At 40.0% G+C, this 27,392-nt stretch overlaps 4 protein-coding genes across 5 annotated transcripts in view; 3 read left to right on the top strand and 1 right to left on the bottom strand.

The window, feature by feature from the left end:
• The window catches only part of syn2b (synapsin IIb), a 99,117-nt gene extending 92,134 nt beyond the window's left edge, over nt 1-6,983 (bottom strand). Inside the window, exon 1 of the mRNA XM_085456906.1 lies at nt 5,991-6,983. Coding sequence (XP_085313032.1) covers nt 5,991-6,418 — 428 coding nt within the window. The 5' untranslated portion in view covers nt 6,419-6,983. The remainder of the gene's footprint in view (nt 1-5,990) is intronic.
• LOC146709781 (uncharacterized) lies at nt 308-2,087 on the top strand. The gene is made up of 3 exons (XM_085458056.1): nt 308-472; nt 617-899; nt 1,027-2,087. The coding sequence occupies exons 1-3, from the start codon at nt 381-383 to the stop codon at nt 1,546-1,548; spliced, it is 897 nt and encodes a 298-aa protein (XP_085314182.1). The 5' UTR covers nt 308-380; the 3' UTR covers nt 1,549-2,087.
• Nucleotides 6,984-19,043: 12,060 nt separating the features above from the next.
• Nucleotides 19,044-24,698, top strand: tamm41 (TAM41 mitochondrial translocator assembly and maintenance homolog). 2 transcript variants are annotated; one of them, XM_085456904.1, is made up of 8 exons: nt 19,049-19,520; nt 20,074-20,256; nt 20,576-20,668; nt 20,854-21,004; nt 21,486-21,631; nt 22,996-23,161; nt 23,315-23,377; nt 23,650-24,698. In XM_085456904.1, the coding sequence occupies exons 1-8, from the start codon at nt 19,383-19,385 to the stop codon at nt 23,739-23,741; spliced, it is 1,032 nt and encodes a 343-aa protein (XP_085313030.1). In that variant the 5' UTR covers nt 19,049-19,382; the 3' UTR covers nt 23,742-24,698. The 2 variants fall into 2 exon arrangements, with proteins under 2 accessions (XP_085313031.1, XP_085313030.1); XM_085456905.1 differs by lacking the exon at nt 23,315-23,377 and having other exon boundaries at nt 19,044-19,520; nt 23,430-23,695.
• A 2,393-nt stretch (nt 24,699-27,091) lies between these two features.
• Nucleotides 27,092-27,392, top strand: part of vgll4b (vestigial-like family member 4b) — a 40,981-nt gene continuing 40,680 nt past the window's right edge. The window contains exon 1 of the mRNA XM_085456902.1: nt 27,092-27,280. The gene's annotated coding sequence lies outside the window, so the exon portion shown is untranslated. The remainder of the gene's footprint in view (nt 27,281-27,392) is intronic.

Raw genomic sequence — 27,392 nt, 5'->3', positions numbered from 1 at the left:
GCACACAATTAACCAGGTGGAAACACTAGGAGTCAAAATTTAGCACACACCAATCAGAACCTGCGATGGATAGATAAAAGGGCCAAAGTCAGCTCATTCAGGTTTGAAACAATGGATCCAAAGAGATGCAAAGGAAGAGGACGTGGTGGAGAAAGAGGACGTGGTGAAGGAGGAGGACGTGGTGGAGGAAGAGGACATGACATGGTGAAAGAGGAGGAGGAGGTGGTCTAGGACAACAGGGAGGAGGGAGAGGTGGAGGAGGACGTGGTGAAGGAGGTGGAGAACGATGGCGACAAGGAAGGGGAAGAGCAAGGGCAACAAGACAGTCAGTCTCGGATGAAATTCGAGCCACTTTAGTTGACCATGTCCTTGTCCATGGGATGACTATGAGGGAGGCTGGGCAACGAGTACAACCAAATTTGAGTCGCTTCACTGTTGCCTCCATCATCAGAACCTTCAGGGAGGAAAACAGGTAGGTGTACTTGCAGTAAGACTGCTTTGTACAGTAACGTTTAAGTTACTGAACTTATGTGTCTTGAGTTTCAGTATGTTTCCATTATTTGCCTGTAAAATGAATGTGTGACAGTTACAGTAATGAGTGCTTCTATTTTTGTAGGACACAGAGACGACCACCTGGTGGAGGCAGGTTAAGGCTTTTGTCGGAGGAGCAAGAGAGGGAACTTGTAAACATGGTAATTGCAAATAATGTAATCCGCCTGCAAGAGATTCAAAGGAGAGTGATTGAGGATGATCATCTTTTTCGAGGCATAAATGCCATCAGCCTCTCCACAATTGACCGCATCCTCCGAAAGAATCAATTCCGGATGAAACAGGCATACCGAGTCCCTTTCGAACGAAACTCTGACAGAGTGAAAAACCAACGTGTGGAATATGTTCAGGTATGAGTTTTGATACTGTATAAAGTATTGTGTACCATCACAGCATGGCAGTTTATGCTGCCATTTCAGCACTCTTGAACTGTGGTTCAGGGTACCGATTGACTCTACTGTGTTATGTGTTTTGCAGAGAATCTTTGAGATTGAAGGACGGCCTGTTCCCCATGAAATAATCTTTGTGGATGAGGCAGGTTTTAACCTGACCAAAAGAAGGAAAAGGGGGAGGAACATAATTGGCCATCGGGCTATTGTAAATGTCCCTGATCAGCGTGGGGGGAATGTCACTATGTGCGCAGCCATCAGCCAACGAGGGGTACTCCACCGCCATGCCGTACTAGGACCCTATAACACTATGCTTCTCCTTGCTTTTCTTGATGGTTTAAGACAACATATGTTCCAGCTGGACTACAGGGAACCAGCACAGCCAGAGCAGCCTCACTACGTTGTTGTGTGGGATAACGTCAGCTTCCATCGCGCTGCTCTGGTTCGTGACTGGTTTACCAATAACCCAAGGTTTTCTAATATCTTTCTGCCTGCATACTCTCCCTTTCTAAACTCGATAGAGGAGTTATTTTCGGCATGGCGGTGGAAAGTGACCGAGAACCTTATGTCCATGTTCACCTCCTTCAGGCCATGGAAGAGGCCTGCCTAGACATATCAAGTTTTTCCTTATGCTACCTTAATTCTTGCATGCCAGGGGTGGATCAGGCATGCAAGAGGATTTTACCCCCGCTGCCTGGCTGGGGCCAATATAGCCTGTGATGTGGATGAGATTCTCTGGCCTGACCCAGACCAAAGACAAGATGCTGAGGTGGGATAATGTTTCTGGTGTGTGTTGTACTGTATAGTACATGAATGACAATGTGCCACTGTACATACATTGGTTGCGTCTTTTGTGTTTATCATGTGACAAGGGTTTTGAAGGGGAGAACCATAAGCAACCTATTTGTTTTGGAACTATTGTTTTGAATTAATTGTACCAGTGTGCAAAACTCTGTTGTAGTGTGTGTGTTTTTGAGGGCTTGTGTTTGATGTCTGTGGGCAAAGTTTGGTTTTTCAGCAGGAGTGAATAGTTTTGGGTGTAGAGCTTCATTTTGACCTGGAAATAGGATGTTTGGGAAATTGAGTGAGATGTTATGGATTTGTGTTTACTGTTGTGAGGATATGAGGCGTAGTTTCAGGAAATGTGTTTTAGCAATCGAGAAAAACTGTAAAAGGCAACCTGCTGCCATTTTGAGGTTACAGAACGGACGCATTCAGTGGAGATGCAGTCTAGTTATCCAATGATTAAAATGGATGCTGTTTGCTACTTACTTAAATCCTGTTGTATTCTGGCCTGTAATAGGGACAAAAATAGCTATTGTATTTTAGCTGTCTCTTCCCTATGAAATCCAACTTTATTTGTTTTGGCTTGAAAGTTTTAGAGCTATTTCTATTTAAATACGGGTTTGTTTTGGGCATGAGAGGCCTAGGACCTGAGGGTTTAAGAACTCTTTAAAGGGTCATAAAATACCTCAAGCCTGAACATGGTTAAGAATATCCACTCGCGTACTTACTGATGCTCCAAGTCTGGTTTTGTAAGCAGCTTTTTTTAGAGCTTCTAAAATTCTTAAAATATCTGTATATACAGCTCTCTCTCTCTCTCTCTCTCTCTCTCTCTCTCTCTCTCTCTCTCTCTCTCTCTCTCTCTATCTATCTGTGTGTGTGTGTATATATATATATATATATATATATATATATATATATATATATATATATAATAAAAAATAAACAGCTGCTTTGCCATGGAAATCCATGCTGTGAAGCTTCTGGCATGCAGTATTTACGCTGATGTTAACTCCAGAGGGTTTTTGGAAACTCTACAGTTATCGAGTCAGCAGCATGTTGGTGATTATGCAGTCTCGGCACTCAACAACCCTGCTCTGTAATTTTATGTGATCTGACACATAAAGTGTCAGCCATTTGAGGACCCTAAATTGGATAAGAGAGATGTAGAAAAGAAGAAAGAAAGGAGGGATGGATGGTATGTTTAGCATCCCTAGAGATGCCTGCTGGCTATGTATTTCTCCATACTTCTACGTACATACTCAAATGTATCTACTGTATGTATTGATGTATTCTATTTATCCACATGTGTAAACATACTTTACTCTAAAGATAAAGAGTAAAGTGGTAAAAAAAAAAGTTAGTACGAAGTTGTAAAAACTTAAAGAAAATTAAATGTATGGAAGGTTTTATTTAAAATAAGAAGAAAATCTAATAATAAAGGAGATCATAAATTCAGATTCTTGATACAAAAATGCCCTGATTATTGGCACATACAGAAAGAAAAAACTGTTTCCTCTCATACATGAGTGATGACTGGCCTTCAGGTTCATTTTAGAGGCAGTAGTTTCAGTTTTTACTTTCTGTTTCTCAGTTTATATCACTAAGAGCCTCAAGCCCGCTCTTTCTTGATGGATAATCAATAATGTCTAGCAGAATGCCTCTTTAGTCCTCATGCCTAAAGGAAAGCTCAGTCTACCCATCACTCCCAATGAATAAACATTAATATTTAATCTGTGTTCTTCTGAAAGAAAGATTGTGTACAAACAAAATGAAAAGGCCATTGAAATTATGCCAGTGAAATTGCCAATTCATTCCATTATATTGTGTTTGCTGTGAATCATATTTACTTTCTTGGCATCGCCAAAGATGCCTGTGACCTGCGACTAATTTTGTATTACACGATATAAAATCTTTCTTGTGTGAGCCGAGGCAACGACAGTGTCCAATTGCATACTGTAAACCTGCATTTAGAGTTGAGTAACCATAAACCACAAAAGAGTTTTTGCAAATCCAGAGTACATTATTCATAGCTGGAACCAAAATAGCTATAAATGATTATCAAAATGGAGCTTAAATTCCAGCAACAGCACCTCAAACATATGCTAAAACCAGATTTCTTATTACCACGCACAGTCTGATATGATCGATAACAATTCGAGACCACTATAAAAAGAGACATTCTGTTTGGTCTTTGTAAATTTGTAAAAAGGATGGATTATACGAACTAGAGCCACATATTCAAATGTCTTTTATGAATTAAGGCAGTGTCTCACATTCAGATTGCCACATCATGGATGGCAGCCGTCCAATCATAAGCCACCAAAACAGTCCCAGTATGAACTACAGCATTACCATAACATAGAGTCACATTCAGTCGGCACAGAATAGTGGAACCTCAATTTTCATGCCTGATTCCACACATTTGTACCCTGAAGAGATAATCCTGCACTGACTGTGTTGAGAACTATTTATTGTCTTTAATTCACACTTACCAAATCATAAGATAGATAGCAGTCAAAATGCTTTACAGTTCCACTTTAAACAGAATTGGATTCATGCCACTCCTCTCACCTAACAACAAAAAACTCAGGCCATAAATAAGTCTAAATTTCTCGAAATAAGTACTTTTTGGCCTTTATTTTGGCAGGACAGTTGAAATGAAGGTCGCGAGAGAACAGCGGGAAGCACACAGTAAAAGGCCCGAGGCTGCTTTTGGGACCTTAACTGGCCATTGTCTAAACGCCACAGTCTACCTGAATATCGTTGCTGACCATGTCCATCCCTTTATGACCACAGTGTACCCATCTTCTGATGTCTGCTTTCAGCAGGACAACGTGCCATTTCACAGAGCTGAAATCATTTCAAACTGGTTTCCTGAACGTGAGAATGAGTTTACAGTACTCAAATGGCCTTTACGCCAACGGATGTCAGTCAAAAAAAGCACCTTTGAGATGTGGTAAAACACAAGATTGGCTCATGGATGGGGAGCCAACAAACATGCAGCACTTACATGATGCCATCATGCCGATATGGATCAACATCTCTGACAAATGTTTCCAGGACCTTGTTGATCTTATGCCATGAACAATTAAGGCAATGCTGAAGGCAAAAGGCAAAGTGCACCTAACAAAGTGCCCGATGAGTCCAGCGAATGAGGGAGTCCACTTTCATCCAGTGTAAATGTACTGAAAATGTGTCTTCCAAATGACCCACTGACTCACTTGACCCACTAAAAATCACAGTCCACTTATTTCCTTGTTTTGGAGCTTTCAACCATATCAATCTAGCATCATATTCACTTTTATCTGTGCTACTAAGCAGTAATTGCTAAATGGCAACACTGCAGGACATCCAATAAATAGAAAAGGTCACAAGTGTCTCAGGAGGCTGCCATTTTTCAATGAAAGGTTGACAAGATTAAACTACACTTAGATAACGACAGTGCTGAACAGCTGTAAAATCCAACATCAACATCCACTTAAGAAAACATTTATAGCTTAAAGGTGCGCAGAGACAGAAAGCAGCAAGTAGACTAGCAACAATACGTAGCCTACGGCTTCCATTTCACTTGCAGAAGACTGTGTTTTATTCAGGGCTACACGCTGTTTTATGACAGTGTAAGATGTATGACTTCATTGCATAAGGATTATCTCCTGTTAACCAGCCTGTACTGTCAAGGGATGGCAAGTCATACTCAGACCTCTGTAACACACACACACTAAGACAGCCTCACAGGAACTGAGACAGGTAACACTGCTGGCTGGTGAGACGTTTGAATCCAAACCCAAGAGAAAATCTGATGTGTCTGTTTGGATTAACAGGCCTGTTTCTATTTTGGGAGCAGCTTCAGCAAGGAAGCAAAGTTCATTTTAAAGCTAGATACAAACTACAGGGAAAAAAGGTAGAAGGATTCATTTGAGTGTGTGTAGCAACTTTACTGGAATTTGTAAAGCATTTATTTATATTGATCAGTGCCAGTCAGTATAAAGCCAATACACCCACACTTAACTTGGCTATTTTGTTTTATTTCTTTCTTTCTTTTTTACAGTAAATCATGTTCTTTCTGGCTGATGATGAAGCAAATATTTTTATTTCACCAAACTGAAGAGCCTTCCAAAAGCTCAGACACAGTGTGCCTGTCTCTAACAGGTCACTAAAATTTCAAGTTTCGTTTCAGCAAAAGCACTCAGCTCTACTGCTGATAGCTTCAGCTTCCCCATCAAGCATTTGGAAAACCCTCTGCCAATCAGCCCAGTGAACACTTACCACTCATGCTGTGGCTCATCAATGACCAACAGAATCTTGAACTTCTTGGAGAGGGATGGAGAGGGAGCCGACTGCTCCACAAAGCCAGCAGCAGATGCGGCTGTCTGTTTGACCACATTGGTGATGGAGCTGAAGGAGCTGAAGAAGCCAGAGGAACCACTGGTGGAGGACTGGGCCTGTTGAGGCTGCTGAGCCTGCTGGCTAGGGCGCCGCTCCTGAGCTGCAGGAGAGCTGGCCGGCACCTGGGTCGGTCCTGGAGCTTTGGTTGGGGACGGGGCAGGAGCCGGCGCTGCACCCTGCTGGGAAGGGGAGGAGGCAGTGGGGGGAGGAGGAGCAGGTGGGTCAGGCCTCTGGAGGTCTGTCATGTAGCCATTGGGAAGGTTGGACATGAAGCTGCTGTCAGAGAGACGGCGTCTGAGGAAGTTCATGACTGCGGTCGAAAGGTGGGTCCCTCAGTCGGTCAGTTAGTTTCTCCTCTGATTTTAGGTCTGAACGGGGTGAAAGCAGAGGCAGGCTTGATCAGCGGTCGGATGAGTGACAGAAAGCAAGTCAGTCCAAATGATCGAGGGATGCGTGTCCGAGAGCTGCCTCTGCGGAAGGAAAGGATGGATGAAGCGATGGATACAGCTCTGGTCCAGTCTTCAAGAGACAGCTCTCCAAAGTGCAGCTAAGCCAGCGAAACAGCACGCGTGTATGTGGTGTTCTTCCTGCTGAGCCTCACGCCTCCCCACAAATGTGCGTGTGTGACGTGTGAAAGTGTGTGTCTGAGAGAGAGAGAGAGAGAAGGAGATAGAGGTGTGGTGTCGCCCCCTTTGGTGAGGTGCTGGTGCTCTCCCCCCTCCACTCTGCCTTCCTGCCTGCTGTGCTGCTGCGAGCTGAATGTACTCAAGAGATGCTGCTTTCTCCGCTTATCTCACCCTTTCACTCGCTCATGCTCTACGTGCCCTTTTCCTCTCCCTCACTCACTCTCTCACTCGCTGTGCTCGCTGGCTGCCCCCCCTCCCCCGCCCTCCTCCTCTCTCCTGTCATCATCCTCCTACATCACAGATTACGTTCATGTGTCGTGCTGCAGCCTTGTAACGCTGTGTGCCGTGTGCAATCAGCGGAAGGGGTTTCCTGCAAGCGTGCATAAGGTGGAGTTCACAGATGGAAACGCCATCCATCCTTCTCCGCAAGCCCCACCTTCTTCCCCCACCATCCATCCATCTTTCAGCCGCTTGTGCAGCATGTCTTCCCTGAATCTTTTCCCCCCACCATCTAACGTCAGCTCGCTGACGCATTGCTACAGCAGATAAATTCTAATAGAAAAAACATAACCTCCTCAAGGATGGTATCCTTGCCAGTGCACTACCACTAAAAGCATGCGGCATAACAAATGGCAGGGATGATTTGAAATACAGTGGAGAAGTAGCTCATTGTCTTTCTGCCTTGTGCTTCCATGTTGTCCTTGTCTCTCTCTGTTTTATATGTGTCCCCGTTCCAGTTACAATGGTAAATATGATTTTTGTTTTTTTAGCCAGATCTTTTTTTATGGATCAAAAGTGAAAGGAGGATGTCACGTACATACTGTAAAGCCCCTTAAGGTGAGTTTATGATTTGTGCACAATAAAACTGACCTGAGATGTAGAGAACAAGAGGACAGGAAAAGAAAGGCAAACCAGAGAAGGGCAGAAATGCATCTATATCTTACATTTCTGTGCTGACTACATCTGTTTATACAGCAAATCAGCAGCACATCTCAATTTTTGTTTACAGCATCGATAAAGGGTGTAAACAAATAGATACCACATTCACAAACTCGTACACACAAACAACTGAGTCATACGCTTCTCGTTACTAAACGACTATCTCCAGCCTATGTCTAGCTTCATTGTATATTCACTATTCCAGGCCATGAGAAGAGCACGATTGCTGAAAGCCATCGGCAGCAGGAGCGGAGTGCAATATTTGCTACTCTAAGCTTTGCTCCCAAAAAAAGAAAAAAGAAGGAAAAAAACAGTCCAAAGACGACAGGACAAAGAGGGAGAAAGACGATTATTCATGTGGGAAGAAAATCCCACACATGTCTGAGCCACATTAGCGAGAAGAAAAATGCAGACCTACAGTACACCGCTTTCATCTCATCTTCAGTGGGAAAATATTTCTTAAAGGATGGAAAGCAGTCTTACCAATTTAGCCCACTACCATTTATCATGTCCAACCTCTCATTATATGTCAGCAATTGAGATTTCTGGAAGCTTTTGTTTTCAATGATAGACTCTCAAGTGATGGAAATGTATTTTCAAACTGAGAGGCTGTTTTTCAACGGCTGTCTAAGCTCCTCAAATGGATACATATTTTTTTCAGGCGAGTAGTGACTGCTGTTTAGATTAGTGCACGTTATACAACCAATTTCCGTCAGCCACCAGCACCCGTCTTTTACTATCCCCTTATGTTCGGTTGGAGAGAAATACCTCAAGGGTACACTGAAATGTATGTGATGTTCACCGTTCCTGAAAAAGTGCTGATGACAGAAAAAGGTGACCCTGCTTTCAGTTACATAAAGAAAAGAAGAAAAAAAGAAAGAAATGATCAAGGGCAGATTTGACAAGTAACCCAGTGTAGTATGTTGGGGGTATAAAAGACTTAATGGGTCTCTGTTCGGCTTCTTTGCATAACATGCAGGATTCACATTTGTAGCAAGTCACGATGAGTCAGGTCTAGTGAGGGAGGCTTTGTTTAGCGAACCAGAAGAGAGCCAGAGTGAGTCACAGAGCTGCAGTGTGAACTGTAGCGACATCCTAAGCTCGTGCTGGCCTACATGTTTCATGACACTTACACACATCACATAACACGTTTCCAGAGAGCCGTTATATAATAAATATGGGGAAAAACTATGCAGGTAACAAAGTCAAAGAAAAGCTCTGCGGTAATTCGTGGAGCTAAAGGTTTCTTGAATTATTACTTTTCTTTAGCACTTAAAAAGAATATTCTGGTATTTGTAGAATAGATTTGTTGCAATCATCATCTTCAACAAACACTTTTAGGGCTTTATTTCAGCAGGGCAGGAGAGATAAACAGGAAATGAGGGGAAGAGAACATGAGAATGACATGCAGCAAAGCCAAAGGTCCTGACAGCTGAGAGGCGAAACAGTGATGCCGACGTGATATGCAGCTTAACCTCTCAGCCATTAGGGCATCTTTTTAAAAAAAAATAAGATGTGCTCTATTTACCAAAGAATTTCTCAATCACCCCAGAGCTGACTTGAGTAAGTATTGTTGAGTATAGTATTGCTACAGCTGGAAGGAGACAGTATGATTTGTTCGGCGCTCCTGAAAAACAGTAAGGATGAGCAGACTTAGCAAACCCACTACGCCTGCAGCATTTCTCATCTGTCAAAACAGACACAAGGCTATATACATTACAAGCACTGGCACATGTGCGCACACATCCTCACACGTACACACTGCCGTCTACACAAAACACAGATCCAGAGGAGCACATTGAGCCCTTCTGTGTACGTCACTGTTTCTTGAAAAACATGGCTGTAAAACATCAGGAGAAAAAAAGTGATCCTTCTCCATCTCCATTGGACAACAACAAACAATACAGGGTGGTATTTCTAGCGGAGTGAATGATATTAAGGGTTTTTGTAAATTTGTATATTATCCATGTCAGTGTGTCTGGTTTGCACAAGCATGACTATAAACTGCTTTGCAGATTTGCTGCAGATTTCTGAGTGTGTGTGTGTGTGGGTGATAAAACCTCTTGTGGTTAAATTTAGATAATGCATGAACAATTTGGAATATTTCAGTTCTTTGTGCAGTGATCATGACATGGTATAAATCACTGTACAACTTTAAAAAGCCTTCCATATAATTGCAAACGTTGATATTATAATTAATTGCCCAACTCAATTTTAACTCAACCAGTGTTCTTTTCTGTTGATTCATGCCTTTTAAAATAAATGAGATGCTAATACTGAGGAATAAAACCTTCTAAACTGAAGTTTTTCTTGCAGGGAGTAAATGCAGATGCACTGGCAACTTAATTAAAACACAGGGGGCACAACCCAGGAAGCTATGGTTATTATCTGGCTATGCATTTATAAAGTTACAGACTATTTCTGCTTCTACACAAGGTCCTACAATAGCAGACTGTCACAAAGGTCACCTCATCTCTGCATCTCGTGCATTAGAAGTGAGTGTGTTTCAATGCACTTGAAATGGTTGAAAAACTGGGGAAAAAGCAAATATTAAAAGGGTATTCTAGCCTTGATTCTCCTTCAGGGAATACTGTGGATTTATCCAAGCTATTATAAAAAAAAATCTCTCTGAATGAACTTTAACAGCACTGTGTGGATGGATGGAGCTTCGAGATTAAAACACCCACACACAACTCAGATATCTACTGCAAATCCCCCAAAACACCATTTAACCAGGCTTGTGAGCTACACACACAGAGGCACACGCACACACACAGACACAAAGGATCAAAAATTACTCTTCAGGGCATGCAGCAGTGCTACAGAGATTAATTCTAATGTCAAGCAGTTGTACTGTATGTTTTATACGTTATAAAATGAAGAATTCAAACTTGTCATGGCAACAAGTAGAAGAGATGTTGGCTCAGTAAGCAATAACAATAACAATAAATAATGCAGAGCTATACACAGTGATATATAACCCCCTGTATTTGAAATTTCGAGTGGCAAATTTATTTATCTACAATTACACAGTTATGCAAATACACAATATTTATTTTTGCGTGCTTAGCTATGGTTGCACTTCCCCTATTAATACTCCATGTGCAACACAGCGGGGTATAGCGAGTGACCTTACAACTTTGCCCTTGGGAAACTAAGACTCAGACTTTAGTAAATGGTGGAGAAGAGGTTGGGCTGCAGTAAAGCTTTTATGCCAGCAGTGCAACAGCAGGAGAGGCAAAGAAAGATTTAGCAGAGGAGTGATGGTTAAAATACAAACCATATTGCAAAGAACGCCTAGGATCTTTTCACCACGTCACGATGGCGAAGAGCAGATTTGTCCTGTAGCACAGCTGTAGCTGGGGTCCATTTCCTCTCTGTTGCTGGGGTGGGAGCAGCGCCTCTCACCATGGGGTCCCGAGAGTCTGTGCGTGACATCTCCAGCCTCACTTTTGCACATTTAAACTCCTCTACCAGGCTAGGGATAGGCAATGACAGTATCCCGTCGCTGTAGAGTCCAACACTGCTGAGGCATTTCGGAAGTCTAAGCCACTTCCTTACGTAGGTTTTGGAGTGAATTGATAGAAGAAAATAAATTCTAGAAAACTAAACAGAAGAAAGTTGAAGAGAAATAACAATTTAATATATACCAGTGAGACACTCCGGGGCCTGATCAACCCTGGCAGGGCTTTGCTTGGATGAGGGTGTCTAGTGATAATGGCCAAAACACCCAATGAATCCAAGGTCCACTACTGATGATGTGTCTTTAAAAATGTTGAATACTTTAAATATTATACTCTAGATCAGATTTCTAATCCCTGAACCTAACCAAGGAAGTTAAAAAGAAACTGAGAAATAAAATTGGTATAATTTGTGATAAAAAGCCGAAACACCCCTGTGAAGTTAAGGCACACAACTGATGATGTGTCCCACTGGTAAAGCTTCTGGGCTGCCTTTCTTCATAGTAGCCATCCCTCAAGATTTTCTCCATTGGAAGCAATGCATTATCGGGGACTGTAACATCTAGTCCTTTATTGAATCATTCATATCACAAGTGTGGATTATAAATGAACCTCTAACATTTGGGAAACACTTCTCACAGGACTTTGTGCATAGACCTCTGTAAATATGAAAAACAACCATTACTGACATGACTACACATAGGCTAGCCAGCTAGCAGTGTAGCGGCAAACTTTAAAATGACCACATTTAAGTTACCATCTAATGTTAGCAAGCTTGACTGTCAAGCTGCATCCATAAACTGTATGTAAAGACACTAAAATCACTTTTTCAATTTTTCTCAAATTCATACTTTTTAAAATAAATGAGAGTGCAAATACTGAGGGAATGAAAAACCTTCTAAATGGAGGTTTTCCTTGCAGGGTGTAATTTCAGATGCATTGGCAAGTTAATTAAAACAAAGGGGGCACAACCCAGGAAAGCTATGATTATTATCTGCCAGCAGTAGGAAGTGGATTCTATACATGATCCACATAATCACTTTTTTTTTTTAAATAATTGAACTGTTTTGCAAACTGGTATGTTTTTACCTCAAATGTGGGTTCAAGGTTCACTTTCACTTGGTTCTGAGTGAGATATTGGCCCAATCCATGCTTGGTGACAGTGCAACCCCTTTATGGGCTAAGATAAAATCAGAAGCCTCTGTATCGCTCTTCTTCTGCAGGTCTCGGGCAGTTATATGTGTGTTTGTGTGTGCCTGGTTAACGTTGCATTTTCTTTTGATGTTCCACCAGGCATGGGAAGCAATTGTAATCTCCATGGCAACAGTCCTGCGAGCGCTGAAAAAGATCCTCCTGGTTAGTCATTTGTTGGACATGTTTGTGTTTGTGCAGACACGTAGTTTAGCTAGTGTATTAACTGCCTCACAGCCAATCTGCATGATCTGTACTTCTATGATTCAGACTGACAGAAATTTGAAAAACCAAAAAGTTTGCAACAGTTAACAGCAAGATGAACTGTCGTCTGAGTCTTTGCCTAGGCTAATCTTTCAAAGCTGTGGCGTCTGAATAAAGGCTGCCACTTAATCTGCTGCAGAAGTTTCACTGGGAACTTTCACAGTAATTTATAGGACACCACCAAGACCACTTAGTAGGGAAATCAATGTGCAACCACCACAAATATTGATTTGGTTTAATTAGTTCTTAATTAGGTATTTTACAATCAAAAAGACAGATATTTCTTGCTTTAATTCCAGTCACTGCACTTATTTTCAGGCAATCTCCAGAAATACTGTGAAAACACATGAAAGGACTCTCTCTGCAGTGTGGCATCTGAAACTAGTTTACTGTTGTTTTAAAAGATACGATTTTACTTTATTAGGCCAAAAGCTGGAAACCTCCATTCACAGTTTCCCCTAAGAACCAAATAGTGATTATCTGTAACTGAGTGTTTCATGTCCCTGAACTCGATTTTTCATCTCACCCCGTCATACACACCGATTTGTACCCAGGTACACAAAATCAATGTTTTACAGTCACAACCAAGTTTCATGTCAAGGATTTGCAGGAATTAAAAGGAATAATTAAAAAACTGGGATTTATAAAGGTTTTCGTTTGCCTCTACTGTACACACGAATTATACTGCCTACTAAAAAATATTACATACAAATTTGTCTTGACCGATGTCAGAGTTAATGCCCATGAGAGACTGAGACTGGGCTGAAAGAACGTGACTGACTACACAAACCTTTCAGCATCAACTGTTTATTACTAAAAATGAATAAAAGGTTGGAAGAATCTTTTTCCTTTTTCTTTAATTTAATGCAGAGTAAATACTAAAACATGCACAGCATTTTGGGGCCTCTATAGATGACACAGGATGTAAAGTACTCTCATTTAGGTGTGTGTACATTTTAATTACAAAGTCCACGCATCCATCCATTTTTTGCACTTATCCAGATTCGGGGTCAGAGTGGGGTCAGTGCTCGGTTAACCCTGGACACTTTGGCTGTTTGTCAAAAGGCACACACATAGAGAAAGATAACCATTCCCACCTACAGCCAATTAAAGACCAATTAACCAAAACAAGGGTGTTTTTGGACTGCGCAATGAAGCTGAAATACCTGAAGGGAACCCACATAACTGCAGGGGAAACATGCACACTCCCCAAAGAACCTCAACTACCAGATTTGAACCCAGGACCTTCCTCCTGTGAGGCAGCACGTGCTGTACAGCTGTTACACAGTGAGGAGCTATTATTATATGTTTTAATACTGTGGTCTTTGTATCTTTACAATAATCTTGTGTTACAACTTTTCCATATTACAGGCCAGTGCTGTTTAAAATAAAGCAACAAGCAAGCTTACACTAAAACCTATGAAAACTGCTTACAAGCCAGAATATGTAAGGGACATCCATGACCATGCTGGTCGGTCAGTGGGGTAATTTATACTTGGCCAAGCAGACTTGGTTAAGCAAATGTGGTTTGTAATAAAGTAACTAGCTCTGTTTGTTAGATTTAACAGGTTAACTTTACTTGGTTAAATTAAATAGAGCAGCTAAAAATATGCATGATTTCCCTATATGCACTTGTACTCTTTAATAAGGCTAACCAATATCCAGATTTGCTCCCAACACTGACAGTCATAATCCCTACAGCCTAAAGTTACCAAGCAATGCTGGTTATACTGCTGTTGTACAGGACTACTACTTACAGGAATACTATAGTACTCCAGATTCAGACCAAGAGGAATACAATTTTCACCTCCCAGTGGATAAGGCAATGTTTACAGGTAATTTGAACAGTTAATAATATATTTTGTTCTGAAATTTAAATAGCTGAAAAATGAAACACAAAAGCATATCTCGATCTGTCTGCCTCTGTAATCTCCCTGTACTGACCTTTTTCCAACTCTCCTTCATGTGCTCCTGTCTTGACTTAAAACATTTTCATATTTAGGTGATTCTGTTAATTGCTAGTAAATGCCAATATTTTGATTTCAGATATGGAATAAAGAAACAGTTCAGAACGTACACATCAGGAGTGTTAAAGTGAGGGTGGTGAGGCGACGTAATGATGGCCGTGCGAAGATAAGTTACCGCAGTCTTATCTCAGTCTCATTCAAGCAAACAATAGAGCGCTGGGATGACAAGCTTTTAAGGTGTCATTTGAATGTTGGGCATCGATAACTATCCAGTGTGTTGTCGGCACAAACCAAGCAGATTATAGATGCTTGGAGTGCAGCGAGCCCTTTCTAAAGAGGACTCGTAAAAAAATCACTGCAGCTTCCCGAGAAGTGGAATCTAGGAACAAAAGCACACGCATATAAATTTAGAAATAATAGATGATTACTGGTTCTTTCAAACTGTTTTGGAAATCTGAATGTTAACTGTTGGTATTTTCTTGGATAGTGTGTGTGTGCGTGGATTCTTACATTAGACATCGTATTATCTTTATGAGAAACATAATAAAAAATGTCTGCCTGCTTCATTTTCCAATTTGTACCAGATATTTTAGGGCCTTCTCTTAAAAAAGAGTGCCATTGGAATTCAGGCAACCACTTCGAAGTCTGTCCATTCAGTGGACTGGTATCATTCAATGCGGATGGTCATTTGCTGAATGGACTAATCCTGCTGCTTTTCCTCACAAAGTAATACTAACACAGTTTTAGAAGTTGACATCTGTGTCCAGAATAATTCAGATTAACTGCCGTTAATAAGGATTGTTTAGCTGTGGAAATAGAAAAAAGAATATATTTTATGAATCTTATTTAAATGCAATAATATAATTACAAGGTCATGCAAAAGCATTAAGTAGAATCACTACAGGTCAATAGAAAGCATATACTGCATGTATAGCATTAATATTTAAAAAATAATAATGCAGTAAAATAAAATAAACCCTTTTTTACTCCTTCTAGTGCTTCACTGCTGATTTAACAAGGTGCTTTAATACACTGAGAGAGCTTGTTAGTCAGGATTCACTAATCTTATCAATATTCATTTGGCTGAAAAGATGACTCACAGCAATCACCAAAAAAGATAATATTTGTCCAACTCGTGACACTCCCATAATGAGCTGCAGACACATTGATGTGTCATGTAGCTACATTCAATATTAATTCAGTCAGATAGATGTGAGCATCGGGCCCATACGACTAGCAGCTAATCCAGTGGGTAAGACTGATGGTAGCCACAGCAGTCTTCTGTCTTTTACCACCACCGCTGTATTTGACGTGATTCTCACACTGAAAAACTCGCAGCCCTTTAGCATTATGAGAATTTTCAGGCTGGTAAGTGAAGCCTTTCTTGATGTAGATTTAATTCAATATTTGCTTTTAATTGCTTTTATTGAATTTGTTCTCTGGAGTCACAACACTGTGGTGCACAATCTGAGAGTCTAGGAGCTGATTGGAACAAACCTCATCATCTTGTCAGTATAATTACATTATCTTCTTGTTTTTTTGTTTTTTTTAACAAGATGTGACATTCAATATGAAATTTAAATGCCACACAAAGATCAACCAATTCCATTCTTTCCCTGAAGAGCTTTCATGAGGGTTCAAGTTAGCACTTCACAGATGTATTTAAAAAACAAACAAAAAAACCCTAACAAATCAAATTGACTTCAAATTAAATAAAAAATCCATTACACAGAAAAGAAAACAAGGATGTTCAAAGGTAAATGGATTTAGGCTCCAGCTCATGCAGTCTATTAACTGTTCTGTTACTGTCAATGATATAATGCTCATTTAATCTAGTTCAAGATGTTGTAATTTTATGGTCGTTTTTATGAATTTGTTTTATTACTATTATTCTAATAGGTATAGAGGTGATTATTTTACTATGACTTATATCAACTCTATAATAACTGAATGACTGCTCTAAAACAGGTGTAGCAAAAGCTTGACATTAGAACCTTCATGTTGTCTGTTTTCATTGCACCACAGTCCCATTGATCCAAGTGACACCAACAGGCTGGCTAAACTGATCAGGAAGGGTGGCTCTGATGTGGCTGGCTGCAAGTTGCAAGCTTTTAAAAAAATAAAAAACAGTGTGACCTTATGCTGACTTCATTAAAAAAAATTATTTCATACTGCAAATTATGCAGCAGGTTTTATGCAGCAATTCATACACCTGAATAACTCAGTGTGTGCGTGGATGCATTTGCACATGCCGCTGTGTGTGTGTATGTGTTGCAATGTGTGTGCATCATATTGGATTTTGCTCATTATGTTAAAATTCAAAACAATCACTGGAAATTTCAATCTGCAGAATAAAAATAGTGAAGGTAAGTTCCAGATCTCTACAAAATTCAACAAAAACAGCATAGAAAGTCGGTATTTTCTTTTTTGTATACAGTTCTTATATTTAAAGAAACATTGACTTTCTAAATTGAGGTTTTAAAATGTTGAATTTTGAAAGATCTGTATTCAGAAACTTTCAGGCTATGTTGTCGATACCTCTCGAGGACTGAGAAACTGAAAAAGGGAGCTCTATCACTTCTCTTGCTTTATTTTTTTAAGCACAGAATACCCATATTCAGGCCTAATGGTGTACCAGCCTAGGGCAGAGCGCACACCACAGGACCTGACTGCAGAATTTCAGGCAGGGATGGCAAAGTTAATGAGAACGAAGCCTTACACCAGCACCAGTTAGAGGGGCTACAGCCTCAATTCAGTGGTAGAGCAGCCAGGTTCAGGACTGGAACATAATACTGTAGCGCACCAACCGTAGGGACAGCTTTGCTGGCTATCGTTTACCTGTTGTAGCTTTTTTACTGTCACAGAAATTCGGTCTGTGGGCTACTGTGCGGTTTTTACAAGCAGTTTGAAAAGTGGACGTAGCTGATGTGACATCACACAGGGGTTTCTGAAGACCAGTTTTGAAATCCTGAGACATCTGGAACTTTGTAGAGATCGGGAACTTTCCGCTGTCGCCATCTTAGTTGCAAAAAAATGAGGAAAATGGGTCTGACCTGTGCTCATGAGCATGTGGTTTCATACCACAGATCATCCTCCCAATTTAAAACATATGACCACTGATTACAAAATAAACTTATTTTTTTAGTTCAATATGACCCCAAAGTGAGTGTCTGAGCCCATGAACTCAGCAGGAAGATTTTTGCAGAGGTCGAGACAGAGCTTTTTTCCAATTGATTTCTACAGAGGGGCTTTTTGCAACCACAGTTAGCGCCATCTGCTGGCCTTACGATAGAATGCAGACTTAAGGCACTTTGGTTTACACCATGGTTGTTGGTCCTTGCTAGCCATAAAGAAGAGAAAAACTAATGTACAAGAGCTAGCTGAAGTGAAAGCGAGTGTTTAAAAACAATGAAAAATGCTCATTGGTGCTACAATCCCTGCTTATCCTGCTTTTTTGGAAGAACTGGGCACAAACATGTTTGATTTGGTTGCATACTGCTTTGCATAGGTTCTGCCGTTTACATCAGTATTTGCATAGCCTCCGCCTAGGATTTTGTGTAACGGTGCAGTATGAGGAAAAGAATTACTTAGAAATAAGGCACAAAATAACTTGTTCGTTGAGGCTCTGCTGTTTGTGGATTTAGGCAACTAAAAAACTTCACAAGCCAAAAGGCTGATTTTCTAACTCCTAGACAGTATAAAGGTAGTATAAAAGATCAACATCATCACTTTCAATATGAATTGATGTCTGCTACCTGTGATGTTATCTTAATACAGTGTATTTACTAATGTAAGCAACGATATTAGACATAAAAACACACAGAAACATCGGTAATCACTTTTTGGCAGACTGTAATTCTATCAATAATAATAATAATAATATGATAATGATGATGATAATAAATGACATTCCTACCACTACAAAAGAGTTTGGCACAGTTATCTTATATTAACTGGGTAAAGTTTTGGACTACAAATGCGTTCTTACTAAGAAAGCGAAGGAAGTTTAATTGAGAATCATACACAGATATTATTCTAACTCTGTAAGTTTAAGGAAGACATATTTTTTTAACTCATGTTAACTTATGTGATATGTATCCATAGACATTTGTGCACCAGTTCTAGCCATGTCCATGATTCAGTTATTCATAACAGAAACAACAAAAGAACTACTCCTAAACAATCTTTTAATTATTTTAGAGAAGTAACATACTGAGCCAAATTCATTCTAAAACTTCAGTTATAACTTTTGAAAAAGAAACTACGTATAAAAACTCGCCCTGGTTCAGTTTTTTTTAAAGCGACTCCACATAGGAAATTAGCATGACCTCATTCCCTCCTGCTAAACCTAATGTAAAACTGCCATCTACTGGCTAAATATAAAGCGGTTCAAACGTCTTCAAATTGTTTTCCAAGTAGTAAACTGTAGTAATACGTTGAAATATACAAGTATTTCTGTAAAAAATACAACGCACGTGTATTAAGGGTGATTAAAGGGAATTTAACGGCTCCCGTTGCTTACCTCCCATTACCAACCACATCTCCCGTCAGCCCCCGGTGCGGAGCGGCGTCTGTGACGCATATTTTCGTCGACTATGAAGTGCACAGCTGAGCTAAACTGACACCATGGACGTTTAACGATAAATTGGGTCATTTTAATCCTGTCCACTGGCCGTGATCGTGCTTAGTGCCACTGAGGCCTTCCGTCTGAAATGTCTCTCATACTTCACGGAGTCGAGTTTGTATTTTACGACTTATTTAATAGGTTTTCCCGCCGTTAACCAGCTCGTGTTATTGCAGGACAGGTGTCTCTGCTAGTTCAAAATGACTCTTCCAGCTCTGCACAACACCAGCGTGCTTTACAGACGGATACTGTCACAGTTTCCTCAGGACATCAGCTTAGCGTTTGCCTACGGATCGGGCGTTTTTAAACAGCATGGGACCAGCCAAGGTCAAATGGAGGTAAGACACATAGCTGTTTCTGAGTACTCGTGGCGTTAAATCTGCACTGTAAGTATTGTATACAAAATATTTTACACATTTTTAATCCGCAAGTTAACTGTACAACATTGTATTTGTGGCAGGGAGCCATCTACCCTGCTGTATTGCCTATAATATTACACACATCATTGAAAATGTGTATGTTGGGACATGGACTCAATATTTGTCCATGAATGAGGCTGTTTGTACATAACAGTCCTATCATTATGTAAACACAGATAATTCCTGAGGCATTAGACTGCAATACTTCAAACCATCATACAGTCTTTAAAAAAAAATGAAGGAATCAAATTGTTTTCAGTGATGTAAACACCATATTGTGTATTACATCACAACTTTTTGCACACGTGTAACTATGGATTGTTCTTATATTTCTGACATGCATTTACAATATGTATATGTTACCACGAAATCACACAATACACTGCGATACCTATGAAGTTGTTCCTTAACAGTTTGAAGTTGTGATGTAGTGAAATGCCTTCGATCCTCTGTTGTCCTCTGATACACGCAGAAAAACATGCTGGACTTTGTGTTTGCGGTGGACGACCCGGTGACGTGGCACACCATGAATCTGCTGCAGAATCGCAAACACTACTCCATCCTCAAGCTGCTGGGTCCCACGGTGATCAGCTCCATACAAAATGATCACGGAGCTTCGGTGTACTACAACACGCTGGTGCCTGTGGATGGAAGGGTAAATGACTACATTCTCATAAACCTAAACACATCTGTAGGTCTTTTTCTAGTTTTCTCTATGTGTGCACCATCAATGTGCCCTGCTCTAACTACAGACACAAAACTCCTCACATAACCTGTGAATTTGTCACAGGAGTGATGGTGTTTTGTGTTGCTTTGTAGGTTAGTTTATAGGATCACCTCTATACAAAATGCATGTCTGAATCAAAAATCATTCATTTGTTCATGGTGATGCAAGCATGTTCAGATGTACATTTACTTTAAGAGGTTTTTGTGGGTTTAATTTATTAACTGCATATTTCCTCCCCTGTTCTCAGATAATAAAATATGGGGTAATAAGTACAGACTCTCTGATTGACGACCTGATACACTGGAAGACCATGTATGTAGCTGGGCGCCTGCACAAACCGGTTGGTATCCAGATTGGACTGTTATTGAACCCTCAGACAAACTATGCTGATTATTTTACATTTATTAGAATAATTATTGTAATGTGTAATCTGAAATGGGATGCAAGGGTTTAGAACAATGTTTTTGTTGCATTCACGTTTAGTTCTTCTGATAACGTAGTGCATTGGTCTGCACTTGTGTTTAGGTGAGACTGCTGGTCCAGAGTGAGAGCCGAAAGCTCCGCGCTGCCCTGGTCGCCAACCTGAAGAGCGCTGTGACTGCTTCCTTCCTGATGCTCCCAGAGAGCTTCACTGAGGAAGACCTTTTCCTGCAGATAGCTGGTCTTTCTTATGCTGGTAAGCAGATTTATAAAACCGCAGAGAGCTTAAGAAGATTGCATACTTTCATAGTTACTTTCAAGTTGCAGATTTAGATCAGAATAAGACCATGTCTCTTTCTGATCTTTTTCTCCCATGTGCACACATTTACTGCTTACTTGTGTTATTCAGAGTCAACACAGGGATTAATATCCAAGGTGTAGTGCTCCAGCTTTTGTAGTTTAGAAAAACATACTGCTTGTTCAGAAGACTTCAGAATTATTCAACGTCATTTTAATTAAACTTTTTAATTTTCCTGATAATATGCAATGAAATGGCTTGAATTCAACACATGTTATCCTCATCATGAGGCTTTCAGTGTCTTAAAGCAAAGAGTGTGCGTACAATGACAGTGCTGTGTAACACTACAGGTTGCTATGGGAGATGATTATGAGTGTGCTCCTGACTTAGGCAAACTGAAGTGTTATTTTTTTTATTTTTTTTGTTTGCTCCTCTGAAGGGGATTTTAGGATGGTGATTGGAGAGGATAAGTCCAAGGTGGCCAATATCGTCAAAGACAACATTCAACACTTCAGGATTTTGTATAGCAACATCTTAAGAGATTGCCCTCAAGTGGTCTACAAACCTCACCAAGGAAAACTTGAGGTATGATACTGTAAACAGGCACCAGAAGAATACACACTTTCTTTCAGCATCTCTGATATTTGAGCAACGCAGCTCAGTTTGGACATTGGGTACTTTTACAGAGTGTCAGCTGAATAAACTGAAGTGCTGTACCTCAGAAATTATCCTTATTAAGCGTTGAAATGTAATACCATGAAACAACAGCTACCGATATATTTCCAGAAATATAACAAGATGGATAAATTCTTTAAAGTGCCTTTGGACCTTTTATAAACAGTGAAATTATCCAGCTGTCGTGCCTGTTTTGTGAAATGCACAAATAGATTTTCACACTAAAAGTCTACAGTAATTAATGGTATAGTGTGGTAACTGTGTGTCTACTCAATAAATGGCAAATTTCTTTGCAGTCAAATCTGTGTACTTTTTAAATGCTGCAACCACTCCCTGTTTTTCCAACGAAACACTGAATACCTGAGAAATGACTCTGAGCGATTACGAGAAGAAGAGGCAAGAAATGTGTATGTCTTTGTATGTGTGATATCTTTTGCAGTCATCTGTTACAAGATGGGGATTTTTGCAATGTAAACACGAGCCCACTTATAAACAAAACAAAAAAAAGCATGACACATAGCAACATGCGAGGTGCCACCTTTGCTGCTTTTGTTGGCACGTTTTCAGTGAAGTTACAGTAATATTATGCAACCATTAGCATTAGCAGCTGCCTACGTGTGCACGTGTTGATGTGCAGATCAGATCCTAAAACCATTACCTATTCATCAAAGCTTAATACTTTTTAAAAGCCATATTTTGTATTAAAATAGTTGAGGTTAGTGAATTATATTGACCTATATATGTCATGTTGAGCTTCGCAGCTGTAAATAAATAGTCTGGAGCAATAGGACCAATTTTGTGAACACAAAATGCCTCTTAGGTTATGTCTGATAACGGCAGATCAGAGATGCATTGGCTGTTTGTTTGTTTTTTTCTTTTTAACTTTTAAAAAATTTACCTGATTTACAGTTCTGCAGAGATCCCCAATGACTCTGATTTCTGAATAAACTTCTACAGAAGCATACTTTAAAAGATGACAAAAAAGTAAAAATGCACTTTCATTCCTAATAGTTACAATGTAAAGCACCTGTAGAGCTATTCTGCCAGCTATCACTGAAAGCTGATTGTGTTCATCTGGACTGCTCAGTGGGAGAAACATTTTGTTTCACCCAGGTGACTTCTTCAGTCAGGTTTTCACATCTTTATAAACGATATATTTTCCATAAAGACTGAAACTAGCACCACTAACAAGCAGTGGGCCGTGAAGTCAGTTTAATGATCATTGGCCAACTATATGTATCTCTGTTCATTTATTTTTGTATGTTTTCCTGAAGGTTGACAAAAGCCCAGAAGGCCAATTTACTCAGCTGATGGCGTTACCTCGGACTCTCCAACAAAGGATCACAAAGCTGGTTGATCCTCCAGGGAAGAACCGGGATGTGGAAGAGATCCTGCTCCAGGTGGCTCAGGATCCTGACTGTGGAACAGTTGTGCAACAAGGTAGAGAAGAAAGATGACGAAGAAATGGGATCGGTTCTCTTTAGAGGAACGTTGGCATAAGCAGAGGCAGTGAGGGAGGAAGAAATGGGTCATGGAAACAGATATTAAGTGTGTTTTAATTACATGTTTGAGCTTGTTTTTATTGCTTCCCAGGTATCTCATCCATTGTGAAATCCTCCAGTATAACACAGAGTATCAAAGGCATTGTTACAGCTGGTAAGAAATCTTATATTATGTACTGTGTATTGTGTCTGTGTGTACGCCACAGCTAGATGAATGGTTTACCTGAAGATAGAGAGGGGGAACTGGTCAAACTGGTGCATTCTAAAGACAACCTGCCTAACAAGACCTCCAAAGCTCAGTATCCATCATATATTGTTTGATTATTCTACACACAATCTAGATTATAAAAAAATTATTGGGGTGATATAAGAGAACTATGTTATGCATGTTAATGGGTGGTCCGTGTGATCCTTTCCCTCCTCCAGGATTGTGGAAAACTGTATCCTACAGCTCCAAAAAACTGATGAAGATGTGGAAGGGCGGGAGGAGGAAGCCGTCGGTCTCTCAGATGTCTTGACCTTGTCGGTTTACCAGGAACTTGTTCGTCTTTGTTACTGTCAGTCTGACAATCTAATGCTGCCCGTCCTTTTTTTAAACCCCATCTAGAACAATCACAGCCTAACCTATGGTTGTATCACTTTGTAGTGTCTACGTATGCGACCTATGACCAGGTGTAAGGCCGTGTGTAAAAATTAAGAACCATCTGTGCTTGAGCCCTCATTAAATTTATATAATTCATGAATAAAGGGTGGCATTTTCTAAGTTGGACTGAGTAATGGTTGACATTTGCTGGTAGTACAGATTAGCCTTTCTGGATGATGGACTACAGTGACTGATGACATACTGAAAGGTCTGAATGGACTACTTTTAAAGGCCATGCAGTAAAATTGGCCCAAAATCAGTGTTAAGAACTTGAAACCTGTACCTCAAGTTTTGTGAAGGAATAAGTTTGGTTGCATGTGTGTCTTCTGAATCAATGTCAGTGTTGTGTTGAGTTTTCTTTGTGAACGGTGCTATCAACAGGTCAGGTGGATGGATCTGTGTGTCAAACACCCATATTTGTGTGGATATTTGTGACATAATGCTTTCCTGAGCCCTCTACCGTGTCCATAACCATCCCATCTGAGTGCCTAACACTTCAACTGTAAAACTAAGTCTTGAGCCTCAACCAGGCCTTTGAATGGATAAGAAGTGAGTATCGGCCAAAACGTCCTCACTCCACTAGTCTAAAACACAAGCTAGTCCTCACGAGGATGGCACACTTATTTCCCTACACATTTCACCAAAGATCTCTAATGTTCAACTCTTTAGTCTGTGTCTTTATTCACTGACTTTATTATTTGGTTTAGCTTGTATTGGAAACCTGAACCTTTTAATGGGAAGATGCACTGATTGGTTCCTTACAAACAGGCCTGTAGTGTAATTCAGCTGCAAGAAATTGTTTTAATAAAATTTCTAATATAACATCAATTGAGACTTTTTCTCCTGTGGCATGATTTTATTTAGCCATGTTTAGGAATGTTATTTCTGGCTTCTTGCATCCTATGACCTCGTTTTATTTAAACACTCCTTTTTAAAAAATTGCTGGTCTTTTAAATTGGATTAACTGGCTGAGTGTACCTCCAGTTGCGACCACAGTCCAGACAAGATTTTTCAGTTAATGGTGATTCTAAATTCTCGGTTTGTGTCGATATGTGAGAGAGTGAGTCCCTATCTGTTTGTGTTAGCCCCACGATGGACTAGTCCAGGGTATACCCTACCTCTTCCCCTAGGATGATTTAAGGATTAAGAAAAATGTTATTCTTTGTTTCAATTGAATTTGCATTTTTGTATGATAGATAAGCAAGACAGACACCGAACAAGCTCAAAATGAGTACATATTCCAGGATATAGGTATTTCCCCAAAATAACTGTCCATATAGTTTATGTTTAAATACAATATCTTTGAGCTTCAGTCATAATCATGGATATAAAATTAATCACAAAAGCTTTTCCTAACATATTTGCTTTAATTCTTCTTAAAATCCAAATTACAAAGGGAACTTCTTTAAACTAAAAAGCATAAAGGTCCTTTGTTCCATCACAGTATAGTACAATCATAAAAGAGCAACATCAGTTAGTCATACTGTTGTGTTTTAGTTGCACTTATCATGACTCATACTTCAGTAATCGCTACATATGAATCATCGAGACACTATTTGAACTTTTACTGCATTATTAATGACCTGCGCTTAAACACATTTTTGTTTGTTTTTGCAGTTCCACAAATCGACCAACACTGCTGTTAGTGTAGGAAAGTAAGTTTCTAGATTTATACAAGTACTGCAGTTAAACACAATTTTCCTGTGCAGTGTTATATTGCTACATTTTCAGAACCCTATGAGAGTAAATATTTTTGGCTTGAAGATTCTTACAAAAATGGTGTCTAAAAAAACAAAACTAACCATACTTCCTCTTTTGTTTGTTTTGTTTCTTTTCTTTTTGCATTGAGTGCAGGGTTTTATGGAGATATTCCATAGTTTTGTTCATTTCATTAACTCAGATTGTAGGGGCAAAGTTTTGATGTAAACAGCATGAAAGCATGGATCCATCCTGCCCTATATCAAGGGTTCAGGCCAGTGGTGGTTGTGTCATGGTGCTGAGGATATTTTTTAGACACGCTTTAGGCCTCTTATTACCAACCACCCAAGCTCGCCAAGATCAAATCATCTCAAACTGGTTTCAGGAACATAACAATGAGTTCTGTACTCAAACGGCCCTTTTAGATCTAATCGTGCTCCTCCTGGTCACTCCCAGTGTAAACCCTAACATTTCCAACACTGCCTCCTGTCATTTGTTAATGCCACCGTCTCCAAAGCGTACATCATAGCACGTCCGAAAGCCAACTTGTAAACTTCTTAATAAAGCAGAGATGTCAAACACAAACCAACTTTGAGCTTAAGTAGGTCAAACCAGTGAAATTCCCCTTTCTGACAGGGTAAAGAAGGTTAACTACACATTTTATCCCTGTGATATCGTACTATAAGACAAAGAAAAAACAGGACGGGTTGCTGTAGCTTACTGCCCAGATTGCCCTGTAATTATAGAACAAAGCGCTGTGTTATTTCATAGAATATGCCCCTTTTATGTGCACCCATTGTAAAAAAAAAAAAACAAACAAACAAAAAAAAAAAACAAACCCCAACAAAGAACCCCTGAAATTTCTAAAGTGCACAGTGAAAAAACAGGAACCTTTTCATCAATTCATTGTTTATCTATTACTTATATACTTTGGTGTAGTATGACCATGGAGAGGGTCTTTATCAGCAGAAAAAAGCTACTAAAGTACATGGAACATTTAAAAATACTTCCCTTCCTTCATATTTTCCAAAGCCATCCAGTGTACTCATGTACTCTTTGGTATTTTTTATAATGTGCTCTATGAATTAATTGAACAGTACATAGAATTTGTTCCCTCTCGACCAGGTGACCTGTAATATAAAAAAAGGTGTCAGAAACACAGTTTTGACAGTTAAAATATCCCGTCTCATGTCAGTACGTCTAAATACTTGCCACACCCCATTCTCACTGGTTAACACTCGCACTGTGCGCGGGTGTAAACGTGCCCTTGAGTCACCTAATAACCGTTTCACAATCTCCGAGTCTCAGAGTAAGACCTAATAATGCTGCACACAGTGACAGCAGGGGCTACAAACCTCCAGAGGATGTGATGCAATGCGTCATTATCATAATATATGCTGATATCACTGCTCCCGTCCTTCGCCAATCAGCGCGCTTCACTTTCACCACCTGCTAGGAACTGAATTCCATCATTCCAGGCATTCCTACTCTCTCCCTCCCTTCCCCGCCTCCTCCTCCTCCTCTTCGTTTACAAGCAAGTTTGTCCCGACAGCTCTGCTACTATTGTCTGGCCTCGTACGGGACCGCTCAGTCGCGGCTTGAGTTTTTTTATTTTTTATTTTTCTGGCACTCTCTTTGGGACCATATGTTTTATTTCGGTTAATTTTTGTGTGGACGCTATCATTCTGGAAGATACCAAAGTGGCGCTTGAAGGAGGTATGTGCTGCCAAACATGAAGTTGTGTGTCACTGACATTGTTTCGTTTTTGTTTTTTTCCCCCAGTAGTGTGAGAGTGCAGTGTTTATCTAAGCTGCGAAGGACAAATATT

The sequence above is a fragment of the Copadichromis virginalis genome, linkage group LG5, assembly GCF_057382275.1.
Source record: "Copadichromis virginalis isolate Kocher_CV1m ecotype Utaka linkage group LG5, C_Virginalis_male_GT1.1, whole genome shotgun sequence".
NCBI lineage: Eukaryota > Metazoa > Chordata > Actinopteri > Cichliformes > Cichlidae > Copadichromis > Copadichromis virginalis.
The sequence above is the reverse complement of the archived record's forward strand: the minus strand, read 5'-3'. Positions and strand labels throughout refer to the sequence as shown.

Bases quoted from the DNA above. Each gene is read 5' to 3' on its own strand.
- LOC146709781 (XM_085458056.1), top strand. From the start codon at position 381: ATGACTATGAGGGAGGCTGGGCAACGAGTACAACCAAATTTGAGTCGC. The intron at 473-616 runs GTAGGTGTACTT...CTATTTTTGTAG, and splicing joins ACCTTCAGGGAGGAAAACAG to GACACAGAGACGACCACCTG. The intron at 900-1,026 runs GTATGAGTTTTG...TGTGTTTTGCAG, and splicing joins AACGTGTGGAATATGTTCAG to AGAATCTTTGAGATTGAAGG.
- tamm41 (XM_085456904.1), top strand. From the start codon at position 19,383: ATGACTCTTCCAGCTCTGCACAACACCAGCGTGCTTTACAGACGGATA. The intron at 20,669-20,853 runs GTTGGTATCCAG...ACTTGTGTTTAG, and splicing joins CTGGGCGCCTGCACAAACCG to GTGAGACTGCTGGTCCAGAG. The intron at 23,162-23,314 runs GTAGAGAAGAAA...ATTGCTTCCCAG, and splicing joins TGGAACAGTTGTGCAACAAG to GTATCTCATCCATTGTGAAA.